The sequence below is a fragment of the Cucumis melo genome, chromosome 6, assembly GCF_025177605.1.
Source record: "Cucumis melo cultivar AY chromosome 6, USDA_Cmelo_AY_1.0, whole genome shotgun sequence".
In the NCBI taxonomy this organism is placed as follows: domain Eukaryota; kingdom Viridiplantae; phylum Streptophyta; class Magnoliopsida; order Cucurbitales; family Cucurbitaceae; genus Cucumis; species Cucumis melo.
Genome location: NC_066862.1, coordinates 8258133 through 8284759, shown reverse-complemented (window position 1 = coordinate 8284759; position 26627 = coordinate 8258133). Strand labels below are relative to the sequence as shown.

Here is a 26627-nt window from a genome sequence, read left to right as displayed (position 1 = left end):
AGTTGGAGAATGAGCGAAAGATATCAAGAAATACATTGATCAAAGAGCAAACCCAAGGAAGGGAGTGCTTCGATTCCCTTTAGCTCTTAGCTCTACGGATGACTAAGAAGGTAAGATCAAAGCGGGTGAGAGCAGGAGCAAAGAATTTGCGAATAAAATCAATAAACCTAGGATAGTACTCTTCTAAGCCCGTAAACGGTCCCCTCAAGTGATTCTATTAGTGAAGATATTACACTTCTTTCTTCTTATCCCCTTATAAGAAAATTGGAATTGCTTGCCCCCTCTTCCTATGGTTGAGCTACTTCCGTCTCTCCTTTAGAGTAGTCTGAAAACCTTTGTGCATTTCACTTCTGATCTCAATTCAAAATTAATTGGTAAGAGGTCATAGATTACTTGAGAATCCCACACCTAGTAGACGAAGAGATAATATTGATTATCTTGTCTTTCTGAATTAGAAATTGGACAAGTTAGAAAATTTCTCTACCCACGATAAAAAGGAATCAAGCTTTCAAGAAAGAATCTCTTCCACTTAGACATTCACTAATGAAGGGAAAGCCAAAAGAGGGTATTCAAGAAGAGATGGAACCTTGAATATTGAAAAAAAAATACCATTATAAAGAAAGAAAGTTCTAATTTCAAAATGAAAGGATTTCATGGCAAAAGTCTAAGCTTGAACTCAGTAGAAAGAAGGAGGAGTGTCCTGGCCAGAGAGTTAGCTAAGCCATTTCTTCTCGTAATTGTGATGGATTGCCTTTTTTTCTCTGTCTTGATAATTAATCTCCCTACAGACCTGAGACTGCATTGCATTTTTGAAAGTCCTCTCTATCTAATTGAGTCTAATGCCAAAATCCAGCCCTCCGCCTCCTCTTTTTCCTGAGAAATGGGGGCTACCCTAGCCACCTACTTCTTTATCATGCTAAAAGACCCACTCAGTCTCTAATCTACACACTTGCAAGTTTTCGCGATCAAATACAAATTTGATGATTGACTCAAAAAAAACTCTCCTTTTTATGCACATCCCTTTAGTAGTTCCCTCCAACCCCCGGTCTTCTACCTACCCTTGCCTCCAGTGCTGCCTAACCTCATGGTGGAGAAGAAGGGTAGGCTCTTTCTATACTTAAGCTTATTCGATGATATGAAAAATGGTAAAATCCTTCTAACTCAGCACTTTTTAGGTACGAGGGAAGTTTCGCTCCTTCCCCTCCTGTTGACAGATAAGTCACCCTTGCTACCACTCGACAGAACCGTACGTGAGATTTTCACCTCATACTGCTCCTCGCTCAATTCTTTCAAAGTCATTGGATCCTTTTCCTCGTTCGAGAATCTCCTCCCTTCTTTCATTTCGTCCCGAAGAGTGACCAAGACCGATTAAGTCACCTTTTCATTCATTTTGAATATGGGCTCTTCTACGTCATTTTTATTTACTTATTTTTCTTTATCTTTTTTTCTTTTTTATTCCCTTCGATCATTCCTTAAGTCCTATAGGTTTGATCCTATAGAATCTGACCCAAACTAAGTTAAAATAGCAGCTTCTATGTCTTATTCTACTCTTCTTCATAAGAAAAGAAAGCTAAAGAGAATTCCAACTGAGAATGAGAATTCATTCTTCGTAAACTCAATATTTTTCCTTTCTTACTTGGGAATTCATACTCTGACTCTGCAGAAAGCAGGTCTCGCCCAATCGCTCAATGAACAAGGACTCATTCGAGCGGCTGATAACCTACCTTCTTCTTTAGTCCTATTTAGATGGAGGAGACAGACTAAGTCAAACTAGGAATGGAAAGAGTTTCATGACAGCCCTTCTCAGTACAAAGACGTAAGTTCATTCCATTTCTCATGCGCCCTTGAGTATCATAGACGGGATTCTATCATTTCTCATGCGCCCTCAGTGCAAAGATGTGAGTTCATTTCAATCAGAGATTCTATCATTTCTTTCGATTGTAAACCATAATCTCATTTCAAGAAAACCGCTACGTGGGATGCCAAACTCCAGTATTAGTATTTTCGGATCCTCATATCACCATAGGATAACTAGCCCTTTTCAAAGAAGCTTCCACACCAGTTCATGCTAGAAACCTCTCCCAAAAAGAGTGATTTAGGCCTTCCTTATGAAACGTCTTAGGATAGTCGGACCTTTTAATGGAACTCAAACTTTCATGTTCCTGCTTTCTTTCAAGAACTGAAACTTCTATTACTTTAAGTGGATAGGTCGGACTCATTTATGGAACTCCAATTTGTCTCATTCAACTCTCTCCTTTCAGTCGAAACCTTATTCATTTATTGAACTTCAAATATTTTTCTTCTTCTTCCAATATTTTTTTCTTCCTTTCTCCAGACTCCCCTGATTTATGGATGTTCATTGATTGCGCTCCGTCCGAAGGGCTCGCTTTCTCTGATTTTCTTAGAGAAATGTGCTTCGTTTCTCCCGCTACGTGGGTCAGTTGTAGGTCGAGTCTGATTCCTTTTATTGCCAAAGGCTAATTAATTCAATGAAAATAGATAAGAAAGAGTACAGGGAAGAAGTCTCTATCTCTTTTAGCAGTGGCAAGCAGGGAAGTAGTCCAAGTTTCTTCAGCGGCAATTTCAATTCTTTTTGAAAAGCTATTATTCTAATAAAAGATCATATATTCACTCATATTCCCATTAGTAGGAGAAATGTTGAGATTGAACTCAAGGTCAAATTCATAGTGAGACAGCAAATAGTCAAAAGAATCGGCAGAGACCTTCTCGAGTTCTTTTGGACATAATCCTCCATCAACAAACATTCCAAAGACCATGACTTGCACACTAGACCTTTATTTCCTTGCTCTGATCTTGCGAAGAATGTTTTTTCTAATCCTTGGTGCTTGTAAGCTTAAACATCTAACTGTAAGCGCTCTTCCATTATTGGAATCCTCGCTTTTCTTTCAGATACCTTTAGGATAAAACCTATCTCTTTTCCCTTGGCCGCTAACTCATCCTACTTCTCTCATTCATGACACACATTTTTGCCTTTCGAGATCCCCGTGCCATAAACGGGGTTCCTTATTTAAAACAACAAACAGATTTAAGGTCTACTATCCACATGTACAGTTGAGAAGATCTTTTTTATTGTTTCGAATTTGAGTTTTTCCATATAAATAAACAAACAAAATTTAATACAATATTGGAAAAAAAAAAAAAGATAAAACAATAAAACCAATCATTTGAAATTAGTCCACCCATACACAAAATGCTTCAGAAAAGAAGATTTCTTCTATTGAATCTGTATATCCATATTTCTTCTATTGAAGATTTCTTCTACTGAATCCGATATATTCCATATATTTATTCCAATCATGTTATCAATGTAGTGAAGTGGGTTAGAAGAAAGAGTTTTGGAATACCTCTATCTAAAAGATTTAGTTTGTGTTAAGATGAAATTTTTAATTTGAATTGATGTTTCATGAATGAGGAGTCAATTTGTGTCTATTTGTAGGATAAAATATTTAGTTTGAATTGACATGTTTTACTAACAATGATCTTAATTAGATGAAGAAAAAAATTACGAAAAGTAGGTAGAAGAGTATGGAAGGATGTGAGTGAGAGAACAAAAGTGTCTATATAGAAAAAGTCAAAGGGCGAAGATTAAGAATTCTCCTCTCTTAGCCTCTTCCAACTTAGTAGAAATAGGAATAGGGATAGAGATAAATAGTTTTAGAATGGGTAGGAATTAAAAATATCAACTTATATCCCTAAACTTAACAAGTTATATTAATATAAATCTGAAATTAATAATTTGTGTCATTTTAAATCATAAACTTTATAAGTACGTCAATTTACATTTTCTAAATGAATCCATTTAAACTCTTAATTTGAACTTCCCGAAAATTTTATTTTCATTTACTGTAATTGTTTAATTTTGTAAAACTGATATTTGAAGAAGTCTTCGAATCTATGGATAATTTTCAAATTAGATAGTCGGAACGAAATGTCTAAATTAATTGACTTAAATAAATATTACGTTGGATTTTGTTAAAAGGACTCAAATTATAAGTTTCACACTCAATTAGTTGAACAAAATCTAAAAAACGATCTAAATTGATACATGAGTTTGGGAAAGTTTAACATTTAAATGGCTATAATGCCAAACTTATAATTTGATATTTGTTCGACCCAACTCATTTCATTCATAATCATGGTACATAATGAAACGTGTCTAGTTAAATTACCTACTTAGTGACACAAAACTTGTCTAAAAGGATATTAATAAATTACTAAATAAAAAAGTTCATTTGAAAAGGCTAAAAGACTGCAACAACAAAAGATTAAAGTAGGAGTCTTTTCAAAAATATAAAAAAGACGGTAAAATATTTACAATTTATAGAACAGTTTCGAAAATGGAAAAAACTCAGAGGTCCACCGTATAAAATACCACAAATATTCCGTTAACTACGTCGTCAACAACGTAAGTGTAATATATTTGCGATCATTTAAATTTGGTTATTTTTTGGTAAGCGATCGTTTAGATATAATTACATCGTTTAATTTTGTTACACGATCATTTAATTTGGTTACGTTTAAATTTGTTTACAAGATCGTTTAGATTTGGGGAGCCAAATCTAAATGATTTTTTTTTCAAAATTTGGTACACTATTTTTTTAATTCTTTTGGTACACGATCGTTTAGATTTCTCTAAACGATGATTTATTTTTTTACACGATCGTTTACTTTTTTTTCCATGATCGTTTACATTTGGTTACTCCAATCCAAATGATTTTTTTTTTCAAGATTATTTATACATGATCTTTTATTTTTTTTACACGATCGTTTACTTTTTTTAAACGATCGTTTACATTTGACTACTCCAATCTAAATGATTTTCTTTCAAGATTCTTTATACTTGATCTTTTATTTTTTTACACGATTGTTTACTTTTTTTAAACGATCGTTTACATTTGGCTACTCCAATCTAAATGATTTTTTTTTTCAAGATTCTTTATACATAATCTTTTTTTTTTTACACGATCGTTTACATTTGGCTATTTCAATCTAAATGAATTTTTTTTTCAAGATTCTTTATACACGAACTTTTATTTCTTTTACACGATTGTTACTTTTTTACACGATAGTTTACATTTGGCTACTCCAATCTAAATGATTTTTTTTTAAGATTCTTTATACACAATCTTTTAGATTTTCCTATTTTTTTTGTATACAACCATTTAAATTTGGTTAACCAAATGTAAACGACGTAAAAAAAAAGAGGAAAAGTAAAAAGACAATGGAAAGAAATCGAAAAAAGAAGAGGAAAATAAGGAAGACAGATTAAACGACGTAAATAAAAAATTAAAAAATAAGAAAGATGATGGAAAGAAATTGCAAGAAAAAAAAAAAAGGAGAAAAGAAGAAAGACGATGAAAGAAATCGCATGAGGAAAATGAAAGAAATCGCAGGAAGAAGACGATTTCATCGCGAGGAAGAGAAGAAAGATGAAAGGGCAAACCTGAAGTATTTAAAAAATGGCTAAGGCTTTGTTACATGGGTCGTAAATACTTTGATATTTTATTACATTTACGAAAGTTTTCCATTAAATTATTATAAATATTTTAAATTAAAGTTAAATATTATTAGATGTCCATAACCTCATTAGATTACAAATTCATCAATTAACCTTCTCATTGATATTCATAACTTTCTTATCCCCTATTTATGTTTGGTTTTATAACCATTATTCTCACAACCCTATAAACAGAGGTTGTAGAGATCATTTGTATACACACCACAATTGAGTTCAATTGTCTTCACTTCTTTCTCTCTTTTCTCTTTTTCTCTATGAAATAAACAATTAAATTGTCCGTCAAAGTCAAGCCAACTCATTTTCTAAGCATCAAGATCTTTTAATTTAAATTTGGTCACATACACAAAAGTTATGAGAGATTAAACAAAATTTAAAATTTCCTTTATAACCTATTTTTTTGTTTGACTAGTAAGTCAAAACAACCTCTAGACATTTGAATATCTAATTTCTTAGTTCAAGTAATGTTTTAACTAGCTAGCAGTTGAATATTGATTGGCATACATCATTTAATTTAATATTCATTAAAATAATCTTCCTATTATATTTATATAAAAAGGATAATAATATAATGTGTTGTAATAAAATCATAACAATTTTGAGCCAATATACAACTATTATAAGATGTAACAACCTCCTCAATTAGGCTCAATTAGGCCAACAAAAGGGGCAATTTGTTCATGTTATTATATGTTCATATTAATCAACAAATAAAACGCATGTGTATTTAATTAATTGTAGGATTTAGGTATCTCCATCTCTTGTTTAATTTCCGTAGATACCTATATACCTAAATAGATCACCTCCCCTATTTTTCTCTAAATCTAAGGAAGTGGGTTTGTAATTGAAGAAGATGAGAGCTTCCTCCATCTTACTAGCCTTAACAGAAAAGCCAGAACTTGCGATGGATCCTTCAAAGAGTATGATGCCCTTGTGTTCTTTGGTATTGATGATACAAGTATTGCAATCCCTTGCCCTCTCATTTGTATTACCTACAAAATTTATGCTCATTAATTTATTCCCTACTATTAAATTTGATCTTTATATGCACGCGCACACATATACACTACCTTAAAAGCATCTTCGTCAGTTCGATCATCTCCGATGTAAAGAGGAACAACATCGTCTTCGTTAGTATGTCCAAGAGTGTGCAGATAATATTCCATTGCATGCCCTTTGTTCCAATTTATGGTAGGTCTTATCTCCATAACCTACAAAATAGGTTACATTATTATATAAAGCCATAATACATATAAAACTATATCACCAATAAATATGGATTGATACGATCACACGAATATGATGACACTTCATTTTTTAAAAATCTAGGTTGCAACACGACTAGGACACATTTATTAAAAAGAAATAAAAGTAAATGAATCTATGCATTTATTGCGTTGTCTGATATGATATGTCGTATCTTTTTAGTCTATACAACAAGTTTCTTTCTGCATGTCTAACATATTTATTTTATTAACAAATATCCAATAATACTAATACAAATGTAACAAGTATAAGATAGAAACGCTTTAACCAAACTAAAGAGCTTGTGCTTCTTAGTACCATCACACCATCTCACTACATATCTAAAACGTCGTATACAAACACATACATTCTTATTAAAAAAGTATAATGTTTTCTTTTCCAGGACAAAAAGAATATAATTCAACCGACCTACATTGCAATTCGAATTATACAATTATTTACCTTTTTGCCCGAAGTTATATGAAAATCAGGATATCTTTCAAGAACAGTCTCTACCTTTTTTTCCAATTTATCCAAATCCTGCAAACATACAAGTCAATTATAATCAAAATATTCAACACACTAATTAATTTCTTTAAGCTTTATTCATATGTAAGTAGGAGGTTCATATATATATAATATATATGACAAATGAATCGACAAAGATTTGTATATTTACCCTCTCATGAACATGTCGAAAGTGCACCGAAACACAAAATCTATTATCCTCCACCATTGCACCTTCGATTTTTCTAGTTTCTTCCTCTAATACTTCCCTAATCTGTCACATTTAAATGATATATATTTCCATATTTCAAGCCTTATATCATATAAAAATTAAAGTTCCAATTATTAATTATTAATATAGCATAATTATTATTATGTAATATTATATCCTTAAGAAAATAGAAAATTACTTGTTGAATTACTGGTAGAAATTTCTTGGCAGGTTGAAAAGAAACCGCATCGACCTACAATAATTAAAATATAGCATATGGTAGTATTATTTATTTTAATTCATACTTTTGTTGGTGAAGTTCGTCATGTCGAAATGTTATAAAACTACAAGAACCTCATTGTCGGAAGTTGGAGCCGTAGTAATGTCCATTCCATGGCTCCCAGCATAATGAACATTACTTAATTTCACGAACTCTTTTACCTGAAATTTATTAATTATTCATTCTTTTAATTCTTTTAAATATATACATATAAATTATAAATAATAATAAATGTTCAACATTTAAACAATTTACTTTATCTCGGCTTCTTCCACTTATTATTGCTGTTGGAAAGCATTTTGCCACTTCTCTTACGGCCTCTCTCATCTACATTTTTGGGGAGAGAAAAAATATGTATTTATATATAATCATTCTATAATTTCACAAATATTCTTTTAAAGGAAATTGTAAACAATGAGACTATTTACAAATTATTGAAAAGAAAACAAAATTTTAATTTAAAATATTTGAAGTCTATGTTTTGGTAAAAACTCAAAAGTTGTTGGCAAATTGTCCTCTACTCACTTGTTTCATTCTACCAATTAATAGATACTTCTAAATATTTTGTCTCTTTCATAACCCTAATACAACTAAATTAACATGATTAACAATTAGCATTATTATATCACATTATTATCATTTAAAAATGTGGGTTAATATATGATAAAAAGTAAAGATTAAATTACGACATTTGAAGTTAAAAATAAAATAACACACACAAACTTTTACTAACTGTCTTTAAGTTGAAGCAAAAGTACTAATTGAAGCGTTAAATTACAAATTTAGCTATGAGAAAGTTAAAGATTTGGTCGGTGTGATCGTAAGAGTTAGAATTTAATCCTTACTATAGGTAATCTCTATAAATCGACCTCGTAAATATATAGTTGAGACTATTTATGAAAAAATTTATTAAATTATAAAAGTTAATTTCTTTTAATTATAAATGGTAGAAACTAATTTCTAATTTTCTTTTAGGTTCAAATTTTCAATTTAATCTAAAACTACATGATGCAATTAGGTCGGACCTTTGTAAATATAATAAGCATTTATAAAACATAATAAAAATTTAAATAACAATGCAATAACCAAATTTTACTATATTTGTAAATACTTTATAATTTCAACATTAAAGGTTTTTTAGATTTTAAGTTTAAAATTTTAAACAAAAAAGAAAATCATTTGTATTTTCTTCATAAAAGTCAAACAATGAAGAACAATAACAAAATAAAATAAAAACAGAGATATTATACCAATTAGGCATTAATATCTCCTCAAGATTTGAATCTATATTATTAAAGAAAACATATAAAGTTAATATTTAAACAAGATATATTAAATTAATTTTTTTTAAGAAAAAAAAGAAAACAAATAATTTACCTCAGAAGACATGAAAGCTCGATCAGGATCATCAACAATGGGGGAAAGAGTTCCATCATAATCCAAAAACACAACAATTTTCTTCCGTTTCAGCCCTTTCATTATCCCCTCAAATGATTCCAACCCACAAGGATGTTTTTTCTAATACACATTAATTAATTAAAGATATAATCTCTCATTTAATAATACTAATAATAATAATAAAATAATTAATATCGTACCAGCCATGAATTGTAATTGGTTTCATCGTCCGAAGAATTGTCAATATTGGGAACAACTTGTACGGACTTCCGGTCACCGGAAAGTGGGGTGGGCAGTCCCATTAACGATCTGAAGAACACTGTGCGGCGGCCGGTGGGAAAACCAAAAGTGAAAGGGAAGAAAATTTTCAACAAAACATTGCTAAAGAAATGAGAAATATCCATTTTTATTTATTATTATTATTATTTCTTTTCTTTTGTCTATGGAGTAGAGAGTGGGAAAGAAAGTGAGGGAGGGGAGGTTTTGTGTTGTTCGGTGGGGGATTATTTAAAGGCAAAATTTGATAAAAGTAACTTAATATTTTATTCGGCCACGTGGAGAGCTGATGTGGCTATTTTAGTAATTTACTTTGATTCTTAGTCAAACCTAAGTTTTATTTTGTTATTTATTAATTGCCTTTAGGTTCAGAAAAAAGGTCCACCTCTAAATACACTCTTTCTGACTCCCATTTATAAATTATAGAAAACAAAAACAAAAACAAAAATTGGAAGTTAAAATAATCTTTTACCAATTTCAACCTCACTTCCAAAAGTCAAATCTTGTAATAAGGGAATAATTAAAATTCAAATGATAAAAGTTCAAATTAAAACTATACTGCAAACTATATATATATATATATATATATATATATATATATATATATATATATATATATATTCACAGTTTTATATATATGCACCATGATGTATAAGGCCGGCAGGAAAATTAAAAAAATCAAATCCAACCAAATTCTTCCATTTGTTCGGTTTTATTTTCATCATAAAATTGGTAATTTTGATTTATATATAATTATAAAAAAAATGTTTAGAATGGAACTGACGACACATTTAACTTTAAATATAAACTCTAACTTTAGGCTTAATGTATTTGATTACCATAATATTTGTATATTTTCTATTTAAAAAATAAATCGAAAAAAAGAATGAGAACGTATATTTTTTTATTTTAAAAGTGATTATAGAAAGTAAAAAAGTCAAATTATTGCATTAGAAGTAAAACAAATTATGTAGGTGTATATTTAGTTAAATTTAAAATCGTGAAAAAATTTCAATTCATCCGTTTTTGTCTTTTATTTAGCATTCATATTGTTACTATTTTAATAAAATCGATTAGTTAAATTCGTTTATTCGTTATCGAAAAGAAGTTGAACCAATTTTAACGATGATGGGAGTGAAGCATTGTGACAATTAGAGTTTTTCTTTATTTCTTTGCACTCTTTTTGAATTGGCAAGAATAATACCCTACCTACCCCCATTGCATGATATCACGTTTTTTTCCTTGTTAAGAAGATTTAAATTTTCCTTTTCATCATTTCCCATGAATGTTTGAAACATCTTATTTTTAAATTATAATAACAATGACAAAAATAATAAAATTAAATAATACCTCATTTTTGCTCATTCTTTTTAGTAATTAAATAACCTTGAAGAAAATTTATTTACAAATCCTATTACAATTCGATAGGCATACGATTGTCCCTTGTATTAAAAACTAAAAGATCTATATTCTAAACTTGTTACTTTTGTTATATTAAAAAATTTGTAATAACACTTGTAGGTTTAATAATTGCATATGTAACATTTTTTAAAAATTAAAAAAGTTAAACAAAATATAAATTCTTTTGTACTTGCGATGATACTCTATGTTTTGTTGTTATATTTAGAACTGCTATCTTAAAAATATTTTAAAAATTAATAATCATGGAACTTAGATTTTTTTAGATAATGAGTATAATTTTTGTTTTGAAATATCTTTAATTAAAAGATCAATAAGTATATATAAATATATTCAAGAACTAAAATTATCTTGTATAATATTTCAAAAATTGGATGATAGTTTAATGGATCACTGGTTGCTATCTTTTAGAATAGAATATAATTTCAAATCTCATTTTAATTTTCGAAACATAAAACATCATAAAATTTTTTCAAATTTTAAAAATTGTATAGCTACAGATAAACTACTAAATAGCCTATGATATTTGTTAGTAGGTATGATTGAAATATTATATTCTTAAACTTATTACCTTTTCCTTACTCCCAAAACATCCAAACAATAAATATTATAATCAATTAAACTTATTTACTTTCTAAATAAAATAATTTTTTTAAAAAAAAAAGTGAAATGATTTAATAAATTTTAAATAGAAGGTGTTAGTTTATACCATTGAATAATTCATCCACACTCTTGACCTATTGTTCTCTAGGTCATAATCCATTTATTCCTTTTTTTTTTCTTGACATTTTTTACAAAAATAACGAATATGAACTATCAAATTAATTTTTAAAATATATTTGGTTAAGTCTTGGAAAGGTGGTAAAGTTAGTTTATTTTTATATTACGAGAATATGGGAAAATTGAAAATGTTTTATCTTATCAAAAAGAAATGAAATTCAGTATCTTTATCATAAAAGAGAAGACACGTTATAATAATATAAAAAATAATGTAAAGTTGTAGATTGGTTCAAAAAAAAAGGAAAAAGAACGGTGGAAAAAGGGGGACCAAAAGGCGGTATCCGACAAAAGAAAACGGTAACCGTTCTTACGAGGATGAATCGGGTCAAGAACTGACCTGCTACCGTACAAAATGGAGTTAAAAAGGTAGGGCCAGCGCTGTCCCACGTGGTCACTCCAGGGAGGACTGTTTTCTGACGTGTCATTTAGTAAGGGATTTAATCGGAATAGCCGGACTCCATTTGTCCAATTTCGGGCAGCTATTTTTGTTTCGGTCAGTGGGTGAGACAATGAGTCAACCCCTCCCCCTCCCTCCTCCACACATGTAAGGTCCAAATTACTCAACTAAATAACCAACCAAAAAAAAAGGAAAACGAATTTCCCGAAAATAATATGCAAAAAGAAAAATGAGAAATTGTTAAGAATTGAGAAAGAATAAAAAGTAGAGATATTAAACATAACATACATACATAATGGGTGCCAAGTGTTGATGCATGCCATGTATGTGGCAAGAAACATGCATTAGCATTATAATTGCATGCAAACAGTTGAGAGGAAAGTGTAAGTTAAGAGAGAGAGAGAGAGAGAGAGAGAGAGAGAGAGAGAGAAAGAGAAACTTACCAATAATGTGTTTTTGAAAAATGGCTCCCGATGATATGAGGGAGAAAACAAATGATCCAAATGAAGATGATTGGGAAATATATAAAGAGAATAAGAAAAGGGTATTTTGGGAAGTGTCTTAACTTTTATTCATTAAATAATATAATATTACCCACCATTACTTCAAAACTTCCCCCAACATTTCTCACTGAATACTAGTTTTTTTAATTGTTGATATGAAAATTTAATTAATTTAGTTCCTCATTTAATACATTAATTTTGAATTTAATTTAGAAACTTCGTGTGTAATTTTGGATTAAATAAATTAAATTCAATTTGCATGGGGTATTCAATTGAAGATTGTTTATTAAAATTAAAACGAAGCTTTCCAAGCAATTGCAAAATTAATTTCACATCTTGACTTTCTTTTTTTATTTCATTATGTCTCTTTCTTTCTGATATTATTGTAACATAAATTCCTTTTCACGAGTATACCTTGCAAATCTTTGCACATTTAAGTCCTCTTCAAAAAATATATATATATATATATAATAAATGTGTTTTTTAATTGATTTCGTTTCGAGCATGATAATGAATTCATATCAACCTTTATCTAACATTTCACTGAAAGGATTATTAAATAATTTAGTTTAAAACGAATATAATATAAAATTTTTGTAAACTTTCAACAGTAATAAGTTAGTTAATTACTATATTATAACAAAAATTTAACTTAAATTAACTCTCGTATGGATTAAAGATCAAGAATTTCATGGTTTAAATCTCCAATCTTATTTGTACTAAAAGGAAAAAGAAAAAGAAAAATCAACTTATCTATCAAATTAAGTTCAATTCAAAAGTAATTTACAACGTATGAGGATCAAAGGTTTTTAATCCATCCTTCAACTGTTGTATTGAAAAATAATAGTATTTTATCCTAAAGATTGAAAGGTTCAATTCTCGTCCATAATTGTTATGAAAAAGGTCCATATCCATATATTCTTCTTCTATTTTAAATTTAGGATTAGAGATATTTAAACTAAAATGATAGAGAACGAAAATAAAGAATGACCCAGAAAAAAAAAAGGACAAAATGTGTAAAATAAAACCATCAGATGTAAAAATCAAACAATAATCGACATGAGAACTCGTTTTAGTGATCATAAAATATTTATTTCATAATTAAAATCTGTTTTCTGATTTATTTTTATAATTTTTTGCAAAAATACATTACACCAGAAATATGTATATTTTATACAATGTAAGCTAATGCAGAACAGGAGTTAAACCATAATAGACTCATGTTAGTATAAAATAATAATAAGATAAAAAGAAGAAAAAGTATTTTTTTTTTTTTTTAGTAATGGCTCAAACCTCACCCTAAACACGACTTGCATAAATTACAAGTTAATCTAAGCTCTTCTTGACAAGAAGCATCAGAATAAAACTAGATTAACTTGTTCTGTATATTGATACAGACAGAAAGAGCATACAGATATGTGGAATGAACTAAAAACAAGATTGAGGAAAACCAAATTACAAAATACAAATGAATAAACAAATCAGCTCTTATGCACACCCATTTTGCTGAAGGTGCAGAATTAATTAACAGCCAATATCCAAGTTGTCTTTCTTCTCTCTCTCCTCTCTAGAAAAAGAATCTACACATTGCAATACAAAATTCTTAGTTGTTCTCTCGAGTATCTGCCGCAGGACCTGCATTCTCGTGATGAAACTTCACCACGATGCACGTTATGTTGTCAGCACTGCCACGGGTAAACGCTGCTTCAGTTAGCTTCCGAGCAGCTGCCTCAGGTTCATCTTCCTTCCCCGCGACTAATACTGCATCCTGCATACAGAATTTAAGTTGATGTGTGGAGATCACCATGTAGAGCAACTTCAATAGGTTTGTGTAGTGTCAAGTGAGCATAATGAGTAAGCATACCTCATTGCGAACCACGTCCCAAAGTCCATCACTTGCGACAACAAGCAACTCAATGTCCTTGTCTACTTCAAGATCCTGGTAAGTATGGCAGGCAAAATTTGTAAGTCATGGCAAGTATGTCCAACAATAAGCATAAACAAATCTATAGAATTCAAGAACACGGTTGTACAAGTTTATAGAACAGATCATGTTCCAGTAAGATTGCAACTAAAAAAGAATCTAGCCTTGCTCCATACATAATGATAACATGCTAAATTTATTGCAACAGGAAAACTGCAATGATGAACCTTTGACACTAACGACAGGCTCTTTTATATTTGATGTATCAGTTTTAGTTGTTGCTGAGCTGTTATGTAACTTCTTTAATTGTTAGACATATGGCTACTTATCATTGATCATTCATTAATGAAAAGATTATGCAAGTTTGATTTACATTCCGTTGTCAATGGAGATTAGATATATGTCTAAATCAACCATCCTTTGGTTGCCACAATTCTAGAAAGTTATAAACCATTGCCAGATATTTCATTCATCAAAGAGCTTCTCCTTCAAAAAAATACATTATTTTCTTGAAAAAATTACCTTTTTAATCCTCAAGTTTTTCATATGGGTTTTTCATATGGGTTGGTTCTTGAGTTCTAAATATGTACTTTTTTACTCTCCAAGTTTATAAAAATAGACCCATTTGATCCCAGTGAATCTTTTTAGTTTCTGAATTTAAAAGTTTAAATACTTTAATTTGATCTTTTGAAACTAATTATATGATATTTAAAATTAGACAAAAATAGTTTTAGAGACAATATGATTTGTATGAATCATTCTTCTAATTTTAAATGTCATATAATTATTTATTTAAAATAAAAGTACAAAGTTATTTGATGAAACATTTTAAACTTATTTTTAAATACTCGGAGCCAAAAAAGACACATTTTGAAAACTCTAGGACCAAATGAAAACTAGGTGACTGAAAAGTACATAAAACTCAAAGACCAAACACACATATTCTTTAAAACTTGGGGACTAAAAGGTATTTTTCCCTCATTTTTTAGTAAAGCCTTCCAAAAATACATTATTAGTTAGCCAGCTATCACGAATTGAACTATACGGTTATTCAGTCTCCCTGCAGATAGTAAACAGACTCGAATTTAGAAACTAAAATGGTCAGCTGTACGACGGGGTGTTGGAAATGATACCTGAATATCGGGATCTGCCACAACAAACTGCTTCAACATCTTGTTACCGAAAGCACGGGACATTGCTAACACTCCTCCTACTCTCCAAGTGCCTGACAACAACAGAAATACAATGTGCTTACAGTACGGATTGCTGCAATGACATCGTACGAACTCAAAAGTGATTAAGAACTACAACTTGATAAACTTCAAAAACAAGAGCTAAAGGCAATAAATTCTACCTAGAAGATGGTCAGAAGAAACTAATCTCTGAGAAGTTTAATTTGCTGTATACGCTAACAGTGCTCAGGCAACCATAGATATTATAAGGAAACGAATTCCAACTTCCCTGAAATCATTCTACTTCCAAAGTCGTTAACACGAATCAGACCTTCAGTTTTTCATTTAAGATGTATATTTCACCCTTCGGTACTCACACTTTTCATTAGTATGTGAATCATTCTTATTGGAGAGTGTAAATGTGATGGTGCAACTCTGCGTCCCTAATTTATCTATTTCAAGTTATTACTGATCATTTGCCAATACACAAGAAAACCAACAGGGATAGCAGTTCTTAACATCATTAACAAAACTGTCGTTAAATTCTTACCAGCCCACATGACAACACCCCCAGCATTTTCAATTCTCCTCCGCTCGTCAGTTCTGTTTGGTTTATGGTCCTCAGAAAGAGGGATCGCTGCCCAGCAGAATGAAAATAAGTTTCAAGTTTCTGTATGAAAAGTAAGCATGAAGGCACAAGACCAAACATAGGAAACAACGCTCATAGTCAAAGTTAAATATCAGTCATTATAATCATTATGATTTGTTCAACTCTAATCATCTTTATCTTTTACTTTTACAAGAGACTATCATGCTCACAGCCTTGAGTTTCTACCTTACATTATTATTATTAAAACTAAAAAGCATAGAAAACAAGAAAAAGCAAACAAATAATATTGTCACATAGCATAAATATACCTTCACCTCCCTTTGATATAATAGTACGTGAATCTCCAACATTGGCAACATAGAGATGATTGCCAACCAGCAAAGCGGTTGAAGCAGTAGAGCCATCGTCCCTTAAAGTATCCTTTTCCGAATTTAAAAATTCAGCATCTGTCTGCTGATACGTCTCACCTGGGAATTCATAGAAAAAACTTTTGATGTACATTCAGAGTTAATGACCAAATACAATTTTCCCAATAGAAAACAGTTGTGTAAACAAAGAACATGAAACTTCTAGATCCTGTACTATTACATTTATTTATTTTTTCTTTTATAGAAACAACTTTCATTGAGAAAAATGAAATAATACAAAGGCATACAAAAAATGAGCCCACCAAAACACCTCAATTACAAGAAGGGGGTCCAACTAATTAAAATATTACCCACAGAATAGTTACAATGAAGCCCAAAAGCACACGTGAAATCTAACCAAGCACCAAACCTCACTGTGATCTCTATCCCTACCACGAAACACCCGATCATTCCTCTCCTCCCAAACATCCCAAATAAAAGCACACACCCCTGCCAGCCACAAAAAACACCCCCTCTTTGAAAGGCGAATAGAGGAGGAACTCCTTGATGGTCACACGAACGCTACAAAGTCCGATATAGATAAGTGTACGTGTACTGTCACACATGTAGGCAGTGTTTTAAAAAGCCCTCTTGGGCACACGCCTAGACTCAAGGCCCAAGTCTAGCATCTCACATTGAAAAGATGAGGCTCACAATACAAGGCACCACCTTTAGTGAAGTCCCAAGGCTCAAAGCCTACGCCTTGTGGCTTTTTCATTTTTTTAAAAAAATAACAATAATTTGGGGTTTTCCTTCTTTTTTAACTAAAAATCAAATTTACAAAGCCTAAATGCAAAACTCATTGTGAAGGGTTTTTTTTTTCATATTTCCACATTAACAATGCTCTCTCTTCCTAATGTAGTACTTTTATATATAGTGAGCCTCACAAAAAACAAGTCCTCGTTTCTTTTTTTACCTTGTGCTTAAGCCCTAGAACTAGAAGAGTATTGCCTTTGTTGCAACTTGAGCTTTAAAAAACAATACTTGTAGGCAGCTAAAATACAATCATCATATAAACGTAATGACTTTATCTTCATAAACAAACGAATAAGGCAAAAGGGAAATGAAACACACTGATAGCCAATTTGGTATCCGTCAAAAATTTTGGGTGCTTCATTAGATTCTCAAAGAGATGGTCCTTCAAAAACTCTGCAGCTCGGGACCCACCATGACCTGCACCCAAATGGAAAGTAAATATTTCTACTATTTATAATATATGTAATATATCCATGATGGACTAATTTGAAAGATTAGCATCAACTATGCATTAAAAGATATTCATCTCTGATAATGATTGAATTCAAGCATCAAAATCAATTATGGCTTGGGTGATAAAGTTGAAACTTGGAGTCGTTTGGCAGAGTGATGAATCTCAAAGTTTATTTTCTTTAAATCTTCAATCACCTAAGGGGCTGTTTGACAACCATTTCATTTTTTAAGTTTTTCTTTTTAAAATTAAGCTTATACATACATTTTTCTAGCTTTGCTACTTATTAAAAACGTTTTCTTAACCCAAACCAAAATTTGAAAACTAAGAAAATATAGTTTTCAAAAACTTGATGTGGTCTTTGGAATTTGGTTGAGAATTCAAATGTCTTTTAAAGGGAGTTGAAAGCACACCACAAATTCGTGAGAAAACAACCATCACTTTCAAAAATAGAAAAAAGATATATTAACAAATGGGACCTAAATGAAACTTAATAGTTAACAACATATCACCTAGAAATTGGATAGATTAAAATTTACTAATAACTAACACCTACATCATGTCACTGCAAGAATGGTGGGAGAATCTAACCATCAAAGATGCCAAAAAGGCAAACAGTTTGACCATCGACCTTCGACATTTTAATATCAAAGAAATCTTCCATGGTTGCCCTCTTTCCTCTGAAACTTGAATACCCCCAACTAAGTCTCCCATCTTCACTGTATATCAAACCAAAGATAACAACTTTAGTACACATCTTATTGGAATCCATAGTTTAGGTGCAATAACAAGATCAAAGCATTACGATCTTGTCATCTTCATAAGAACGAAATAACAATTCAGCAACATAACTTTAAATAAATAGAAGTAAGCTTTATTCAGACCTTTTCCATCCTCCACTTGTATAGCCACCATCTTCATCTTTCTCTGGATGCTTATCAACAATCGGCCTACGGTTCTCAGATGCACCTGTATCTACCATCATCATGAGACTTATTCTATATTCACGCTTCCAGGTGTGAACAAATCCAAGATTGGAAGGCAAACTCCTCCAGATATTATTGATTTGGATCCTTCTATTGATTATTCCTATATGTCCAGCCTGAGCAATCACATTCCTTATATTGTAGCTGCATACCATCTAAGCCAGCAGCTGCACAATCACATCATTATAGTAATCAATAAAAGCAAACTCGATGAAATATTCAAAAGCAATAACAAAGAACAGATGCAGCAAAAATAAATCCTCGCATCATAAACAATGGAACATTCAAAACTTCTATCTCTCTTGTATGTTATTGATATCAGAATGATACCAAGATCTGAAGAGATGGGCAAGAACCAAAAATAGCAAACAAAATATAATACGAAAACAAAAACAAGATTTTTCGCTATGATGATCTCCAATCAAACGCTAAAGTAAAACTTTCAACCCCAACATGATCGACCCAAGTAACACCTCCTTAAAACTATGTCTCCGCTCCATATTAACGAAATAGGTCCGTCAAAATGATCAAATCCATTCTATTCATCCACCACCCTTTATTTACAGAAGCTACCTGGATGGCTAAACATAAAAAAGAGAATCCAGAAAAATGGGGGGAGGGGCTTTAGAATGCGGATAATCGTGAGAAAAAGTCAGTCTCGAACAAAATCGATACAGATTGACTGAAGAAGAATGGAATTTCAGGGGGAAATCAGAAATATTCGAGGGTGGGATCAAAAGGGATGATGGGGAACAGAAAAAAGAATGATCCCATCTGGGAAATTGGGAATGAAAAAGGGGATCGGATGAATATACTTACTCAGGGTAGAAAATGGAAGAATCGGGACAGAATAGAGTGGAACAGGGAAGAAAAAGGGGATAAACAAGAGAGAGGGAGAGGGAAATATGAGAAAAGAGAGAGAAAATGGTGGCTTTTCGAAGCATTGGCACCGAAGAGGAGAAGCCAGGTGGCAACATGGTGCCTCGCTTGCGTCCACTGAATAATGCTTTCTTTTTGCCTTTTTTTAACTATTATTTTTGGGTCATATATATATAAGAAGAAACAATCATACGGACAGCAAAACCAAAAAAAGAGAGAGAGAGCGCTACGATATTGCATTATTAAACATGTACCGGATGGACCCCTCGGGATAAGGAGTTTGAAGAACAAGTGAAGACTCGCTTCTTCAAAGTAGTGCACTCTACCAAGTGAATAAAGAACATGAAAAAGTGAGACGATTCTCATTTCAATCTCATTCAGGAAAAGAACGCTTTAGAAATGTTGATGATCTCATCATTCAATCAAATACTTTCAAGTACAAAATAACCATTGCTTCCAGAATTTTCAACTCGTGGCAACGAGGAGTGAACTTCAAAACCAACAAGACACCAAAATAATCTTGAGTATTGTTGAATAAGAAATTTAGAACCAATTACGCCATGTAATCTACTAAAATAATTGTATTGGGATTAACTAAAAATTGGCATGTGTCCCAAATTAAATTGATGTCACGTGTTTTTATTATGACAATTGATCAAATTAATTATTTTCGTTTAATTTAATATTATTTACTTGCCCTAAAGAAATAGAAGATTTCTCAGCTCCTGAGTCGAATACCCTCGAAGATTGAAGCTTAAAAGTTTTCTTCCAATACTCCAACTTCAAGAACACCCTCAAAGATTGAAGCTTCTTTGAAAATACAAGCTTTCTTTCAAGACTCCAACTTCAAAAACACCCTCAAGGATTGAAACTCATTTGAAGATACAAACTTTCTTCCAAGACTCCAACTCCAACAACATCAAGTGATTCACTTCCTCAAATCAAGCATAAGCATCCAGTCGAGAGAATCAAATTATCAAATTTTAGAGATCGAACCACATCGCATCAAATCAATGTAAATACAACATCAACACAAGTTTAACTCCACGAATCAAATTTCTTGCAGAAATCTCGTGTGAACAAATTGGCACACCCGATGGGACCTTTCTATCTCTCATCTCTCTCTTGTCATTCAAATCTACAAGAAAATCAATGGCATCAAAAAAGGCTACATCCAAATCTTCTGTTACAAACGAAGCTTACACAAGACCCATTACCCGCAGTCGTTCTAAGGGAATCACTCAAGAGCAGGATCAATGTTCTAATGTTGCTCATAGCATTCTCAAGCAATTGATGGAGTCTCCTAAATCTAGAATTGTCCTCAAAGAAAATCCTTTGTATGATAATTCTGATTCTGCCTCTAGCAAGTCAAAGAAAGAAGCATACCCTGACGTGATGTCTGTCATAATGGCTGATATAATGGTCGATGCTACCATGGCAGAAAGGGAGAGGAAAGTTAACTTTCTGATGAAGGTTGTGGAGGAACGAGATCAGAAATCACAGTATTGAGAGAGCAGATGCGGACTCGATGAAACTGCAGAGTCAAGTCAAACTCCTATTGTCAAAGCTACTGATAAAAGGAAGAATGTGGTGCAGGAAAACCAACCACAACAACAATCAGTTTCTGTTGCTTCTTTCTCAATTCAGCAGCTATAGGATATGATTGTGAATTCCATTAGGGCTCAGTATGGAGGACCATCGCAAACTTCTTTCATGTACTCTAAGCCATACTCCAAGAGAATCGACAACTTGAGAATGCCACTTGGGTACCAACCTCCAAAATTTCAGCAATTCGATGGAAAGGGCAACCCAAAGCAGCATATCGCCCACTTTGTCGAAACATGCGAAAATGCAAGATCAAGAGGAGACCAACTAGTCAGGCAGTTGGTTCGAAGCTTAAAAGGAAATGCTTTTGGGTGGTATACTGATTTAGAGTCAGAAGTAATTGATAGCTGGGAGCAGCTGAAAATAGAGTTTCTCAACCGCTTTTATAGCACTAGGCATGTCGTCAGCATGATGGAGCTTACAAACACAAGAAAACGAAAGGAAGATCCAGTCATCGACTACATTAACCGATGGTGAGCTTTGAGTCTTGATTGTAAGGATCGACTCACTGAACTCTCTGCAGTGGAGATGTGCACCCAAAGCATGCATTGGGGACTTCTTTATATTTTGAATGGAATAAAACCTCGTACGTTCGAAAAATTGGCGACTCGTGCCCATGATATGGAATTGAGTATCGCTAATAGAGGAGCAAAAGATTTCTTGATTCCAAAATCGATGAGTGACAAGAATGAACTTAATGACATTGAAAAGATAACAAATAGTGTCATAAAACTATGGTTATTCATGCGACTCCTTTGAAATCTTTCTCTAAAAGAAAAGAAACAAAAATTGAAAGCATGATGACGATGAAAAGCAACACCCAACTTTTAAAGAAAATCAGGAAAAAATTTATCAATTTTCTGACTTTGATGTTGCAGACATGTTATAGCAGTTGTTACAAAACCAACTTATTCAATTGTCAAAATACAAACGACCAGAACAAGCAGGAAAAGTAGATGATCCTAACTACTGCAAGTATCATTGGGTCATTAGTCACCCTGTTGGAAAGTGTTTCGTGTTGAAAGAGCTGATTTTAAAGTTGGCTCGTGAAAAGAAGATCGAGCTAGATATTTATGAAGTAGCTTAGACGAATCATGTTGCGGTCGAGATGACTTCAAGTGTTCCGCCATTAACACAACTTGATGATCAAAGAAAAAGTTTGATTCAATTTGGGACTTCCGAACCTATATATGTGCTATTCCAACAAAGGATTGTGACGATAAACTTCCAAAATAAAGAAGCGCATGGTAAGGATGATGGCGAAGGATGGATAGCCGTCACTCGTCAAAAAGGAAGACAACTAAATTCCATTCAAAAGGAGTCACGTTTCCATCAAAATTATGCAAAATGAAACATCTCCCATAAAAAGAAGGGAAGAAGGAACAAGAAGATGTGGAAGCCTAAGCCTATCAAAGGAAAAGATGAAGACTTCCTCCAACCTCGACGGTCGATAACTTTGGCAGAATTCCTCCCAAGAAGTTTCCTTGAGGATCATTCAGAAGAAATAGTAGAAGTTACTGCATGTCAAGCTGCCAGCATAGTAGAAGTCGACAATAATTATGGATCTTCTAAAGAAGTTGACAATTCAAATGAAAATAAGCAAAGGACTTTTGTCTTTGATCGTATCAAGCCTTCAAATACTCGATCTTTAGTCTTTCAAAGATTGAGTATGACCATGAAAGAAGAAGAAAACCAATGTCAAATGTCTACTTACACTCGAACTTCAGCTTTCAAAAAGCTAAGTATCTCCACATCGAAGAAAGATCAACCTTCAACATTTGCTTTTGATTGTCTAAAGATGATAAACAATCAACAACAAAGACAGATGAAATCTTTGAAGGCAAAACTGTTTCATGAAGAAAACAATGACGATGAGATTCACAGTCATGTCTCATCACGTATGAAAAGGAAGTTGTTTTTTGTCATAAATACAAAAGGTTCCTTGACCGTGAAATCAAGACTTATTGTATTCACCAATTCTACAAACGAAGGAGATGAGCAAATTCTTGATGAAAATAAAAGTTGATAAATATGCAAAGCTCCTTATCACAAGAGCCTAAATTGCATGGTACTCCTAGCCCACAAGAGATTAAAAGGTGAATGGCAAAAAAAAAAAAAAAAGTTGAACTACGTTATGACTTGATCCCTATGTTATAGAAAAAGTACGTAGGCAGCTTAAAGTTCACTTTAATTTCAGTCGCACGCAAAAGAAAAAATATTATTCATTGTGATGATGTAAGTAAAGGACTAAAAATAAATGGGGGCAAAGGGGGCAAAGTTAAAGCTTCCACTTGTAGTTCTTAAATTCTTCGCATGCAAAGTCCAGGCTCTTATGAACCATAGCTAGGGCCTCGGTGGCTTATTTGGTGATAATAGAGATGTTTAATTGTCTGCCTTCTTAAGGTGCAACTTCGCCTCTTCTCGAAAATGTTGACCAGCGAACTCTACTCCTCTCGGATATGTTGCAGACGATGATCTTCCCATGTGTTGCGACCAAGAGGATCTTCATCTTCATCTTCTCATATGTGTTGTGGTCGGGAGGATCTACATCTTCATCTTCTCAAACATGTTACAACCAAGAGCATCGTCTTCATTTTCTCACATGTGTTGCAACCGAGGCGATCAACATCTTCATCTTCATGTGGCGTAAGCAATCATCATCTTCGATGTAGGCGATCATCTTCAATACAACGCGATGCAAACGATCATCATCTTCAAGGTGGCACAGCCGAGACGATCATCATCTTCATTTTTAATGCGATGTAGTAGAAATGATCATCATCTCTATCTTTAATACGGGCTCGGCAAAAACGATAATCATCTTCATCTTAAATGTGGTTGTCATCCTCACCTTCGATGCGACATAGTAGAAATGATCATCATCTTCATCTTCAATACGGCGCAACAGAGGCGATCGTCATCTTCATCTTCAATGTGGCGTATCTGAAATGATCATCATCTTCATCTTCAATGCGGCGCAGTCAATCTTCATCTTCAATGCGGTGCAGTTGATCTTCATCTTCAATGTGGTGCAGTCAAGTCCATCTTCTTTTAGTTGATTTCTATCAAAAGAAACTACAAGGTGTTGGACTCCAGACAAGAATCGTTCTGTGAAGTAAACCATCGTTCTACAAAATAAGATCACCAGAAGCAAGTTAGTGTGCTGATAACGTGGTCTTGGAACAAAGGAGATATGAAAGTAGAAGTGGATGGAGAAGGGCATCATGATAGAGACTCATCGGCTATCCTGAACAAACCCTAAGAAGTAGGAGGGCGTTATGATAGAGACTCATCGATTATCATGAACAAATCCTAAGAAGCAGGAGGGCGTCATGATAGAGACTCATCGGCTATCATAAACAAACCCTAAGAAACAGGAGAGCGTCATGATAGAGTTGCATCGTCTATCATGAACAAACCCTAGAAGTTGACGGTTAAAGAAGTAGGACATCGGAAAAGAAAAGTTGTTTCTATCATACCTTTGTTCTGCTCGATGAGAAAAGAATAATCAAGGTATGGATCTATTTATAAAGCTAACAAGTCCAATTCCCAAGATGATTTGGAATGATTAAATAATAAAATAAAATTAAAAGTGAATTATCTTATGTTATTTTATCTTAGAATAAAATCTCGGATTTCACTTTTGAAATATTTAAACATATTTTAATAATTTAATTTTTTAAATAAAATTAAAGTTCAATTATCTTGTGTTATTTTATCTTGGAATAAAATCTCGGATTTCACTTATGAGATATTTAAATATATTTTAATAATTTAATTTTTTAAATAAAATTAAAGTTCAATTATCTTGTGTTATTTTATTTTTGAATAAAATCTCGGATTTCACTTTTGACATATTTAAACATATTTTAATGATTTAATTTTTTAAATAAAATTAAAATTCAATTATCTTATGCTATTTTGGAATAAAATTTCGAATTCCACTTTATGATAATTAAGCATATTTAAATATTTTAAAATTTAGACTTTACCCCATTTTTATCTCAAATTTAAAATGGAGTCATAAATCTAACTTTATTTATCTGAAAATTACATTTGGTCATTTTATCCCAAAATTAAAATTGGTCATTCCAAATTCTTGTGATCTAAGGACAAATTAGGATATGCTAGAAATCTATCTTTGTCTTAAATTAAAATATGGTTCCAATAATAATAAAAAAAGACTATTAATCAACAAATTTTTATCCTCAAATCAAAGTAAGTTGGGGATAAAACCTTAGACTTTCTTCAAATTAAGGATTGGTCATATTCTAACCTTTATTTCAAATTTAAATCAAAGTAGCCACTAATTTCATCCTACATTTATTTTTATTCTTTAAAATATATAGTAATCGTAATTAGGCTAAGATTTCATATTTTAAAAAGAAAAAAAAGCTAAAATCTTTTGTAATAATTTAAAATCTTATGTTTTTTTTTTATTTTTTTATTAAAATAGAAAATAGAGCCATTAATGAGAATATCTATTATTTAAAAAAAAATTCAAATCATTTTTGAGTTATCATTTTAGGAAAAAGATAAATACAAAATATTTTCTGATTTATCATTTTAGGAAAAAAACAAAGTATTTTGTTTTATTAATATCATATTTGATTTATCATTTTATGAAAAAAGTAAAATAATATATTTCATACAAAATTTTTTTAATTTATCTTTGTCATTTTAGGAAAAAAAACAAAGTATTTTATTTTATACAAAATCTTTCAATATCATATTTTTATTATTTTAGAAAAAAGAAATTCAATAAAATAACCTAATTTGATTTTATACTTATTCCTAATTTGTGGTACACCCTCTCTAAGCAGAATTTTTTTTAAGATACATATTTCTCTACAAAATATGGGTTATTACTTCTTTTCGCTTTATTTTTTTTATGCATTATTTTCATTTTTATTTATTTATTTTTTTTACCCTAAATCTAATCTCATATAGGAAAAACTTAGTTGGAGGTTGCATTAGGTAGGAATCCCAAGGATCTGCACCTCATACAACAAGCAATTTCCTTCGGGATTGAGTTCTTATGTTTGTTCTTCTTTTTTTCAAAAGTAAAAGAAAGAAAAATTGCATAAGGAAAACTTCTTTTTTGCTACTTTTTTTTATCGTCGTGCTAAAAAAATCTTTTAACCTTTTTCTTCTCTCTAGAAAATAGAGAGAAAGAAAAGGTTATAAGCTAAAATTTTGTATTATATTATTATTATTATTATTATTATTATTATTATTATTATTATTATTATTATTATTATTATTATTATTATTATTATTATTAT

At 31.6% G+C, this 26627-nt stretch overlaps 2 protein-coding genes across 5 annotated transcripts; both read right to left on the bottom strand.

Annotated features, from left to right (window-relative positions):
- Positions 1-6132: 6132 nt before the first annotated feature.
- Positions 6133-9630, bottom strand: LOC103484159 (probable trehalose-phosphate phosphatase C). The gene is made up of 9 exons (XM_051086963.1): positions 9378-9630; positions 9157-9297; positions 8035-8106; positions 7854-7940; positions 7699-7752; positions 7461-7562; positions 7244-7321; positions 6607-6747; positions 6133-6528 (listed from the first exon to the last, which is right to left on the bottom strand). Exons 1-9 carry the CDS (start codon positions 9579-9581, stop codon positions 6361-6363), a joined length of 1047 nt encoding a protein of 348 aa, XP_050942920.1. The 5' UTR covers positions 9582-9630; the 3' UTR covers positions 6133-6360.
- A 4261-nt stretch (positions 9631-13891) lies between these two features.
- LOC103484157 (probable protein phosphatase 2C 76) lies at positions 13892-19867 on the bottom strand. 4 transcript variants are annotated; one of them, XM_008441120.3, is made up of 9 exons: positions 19678-19867; positions 18757-19025; positions 18464-18591; positions 17740-17838; positions 16567-16725; positions 16199-16285; positions 15610-15701; positions 14417-14491; positions 13892-14320 (listed from the first exon to the last, which is right to left on the bottom strand). In XM_008441120.3, exons 2-9 carry the CDS (start codon positions 19011-19013, stop codon positions 14156-14158), a joined length of 1062 nt encoding a protein of 353 aa, XP_008439342.1. In that variant the 5' UTR covers positions 19014-19025; positions 19678-19867; the 3' UTR covers positions 13892-14155. The 4 variants fall into 4 exon arrangements, with proteins under 4 accessions (XP_008439342.1, XP_008439344.1, XP_008439343.1 ...); XM_008441122.3 differs by having other exon boundaries at positions 19306-19862; XM_008441121.3 differs by having other exon boundaries at positions 19332-19862.
- Positions 19868-26627: the final 6760 nt, after the last annotated feature.

What these genes read in the sequence shown, in the direction of transcription:
- LOC103484159 (XM_051086963.1), bottom strand. Translation starts at nt 9,581, where the DNA reads ATGGATATTTCTCATTTCTTTAGCAATGTTTTGTTGAAAATTTTCTTC. An exon ending in TTCGACATGTTCATGAGAGG is followed by an intron (nt 7,322 to 7,460) that starts GTAAATATACAA and finishes GTATGTTTGCAG; the next exon opens with GATTTGGATAAATTGGAAAA. An exon ending in CTGACGAAGATGCTTTTAAG is followed by an intron (nt 6,529 to 6,606) that starts GTAGTGTATATG and finishes TAAATTTTGTAG; the next exon opens with GTAATACAAATGAGAGGGCA.
- LOC103484157 (XM_008441120.3), bottom strand. Translation starts at nt 19,013, where the DNA reads ATGGTATGCAGCTACAATATAAGGAATGTGATTGCTCAGGCTGGACAT. An exon ending in GGATACCAAATTGGCTATCA is followed by an intron (nt 16,726 to 17,739) that starts GTGTGTTTCATT and finishes ATGAATTCCCAG; the next exon opens with GTGAGACGTATCAGCAGACA. An exon ending in GGGACGTGGTTCGCAATGAG is followed by an intron (nt 14,321 to 14,416) that starts GTATGCTTACTC and finishes TTCTGTATGCAG; the next exon opens with GATGCAGTATTAGTCGCGGG.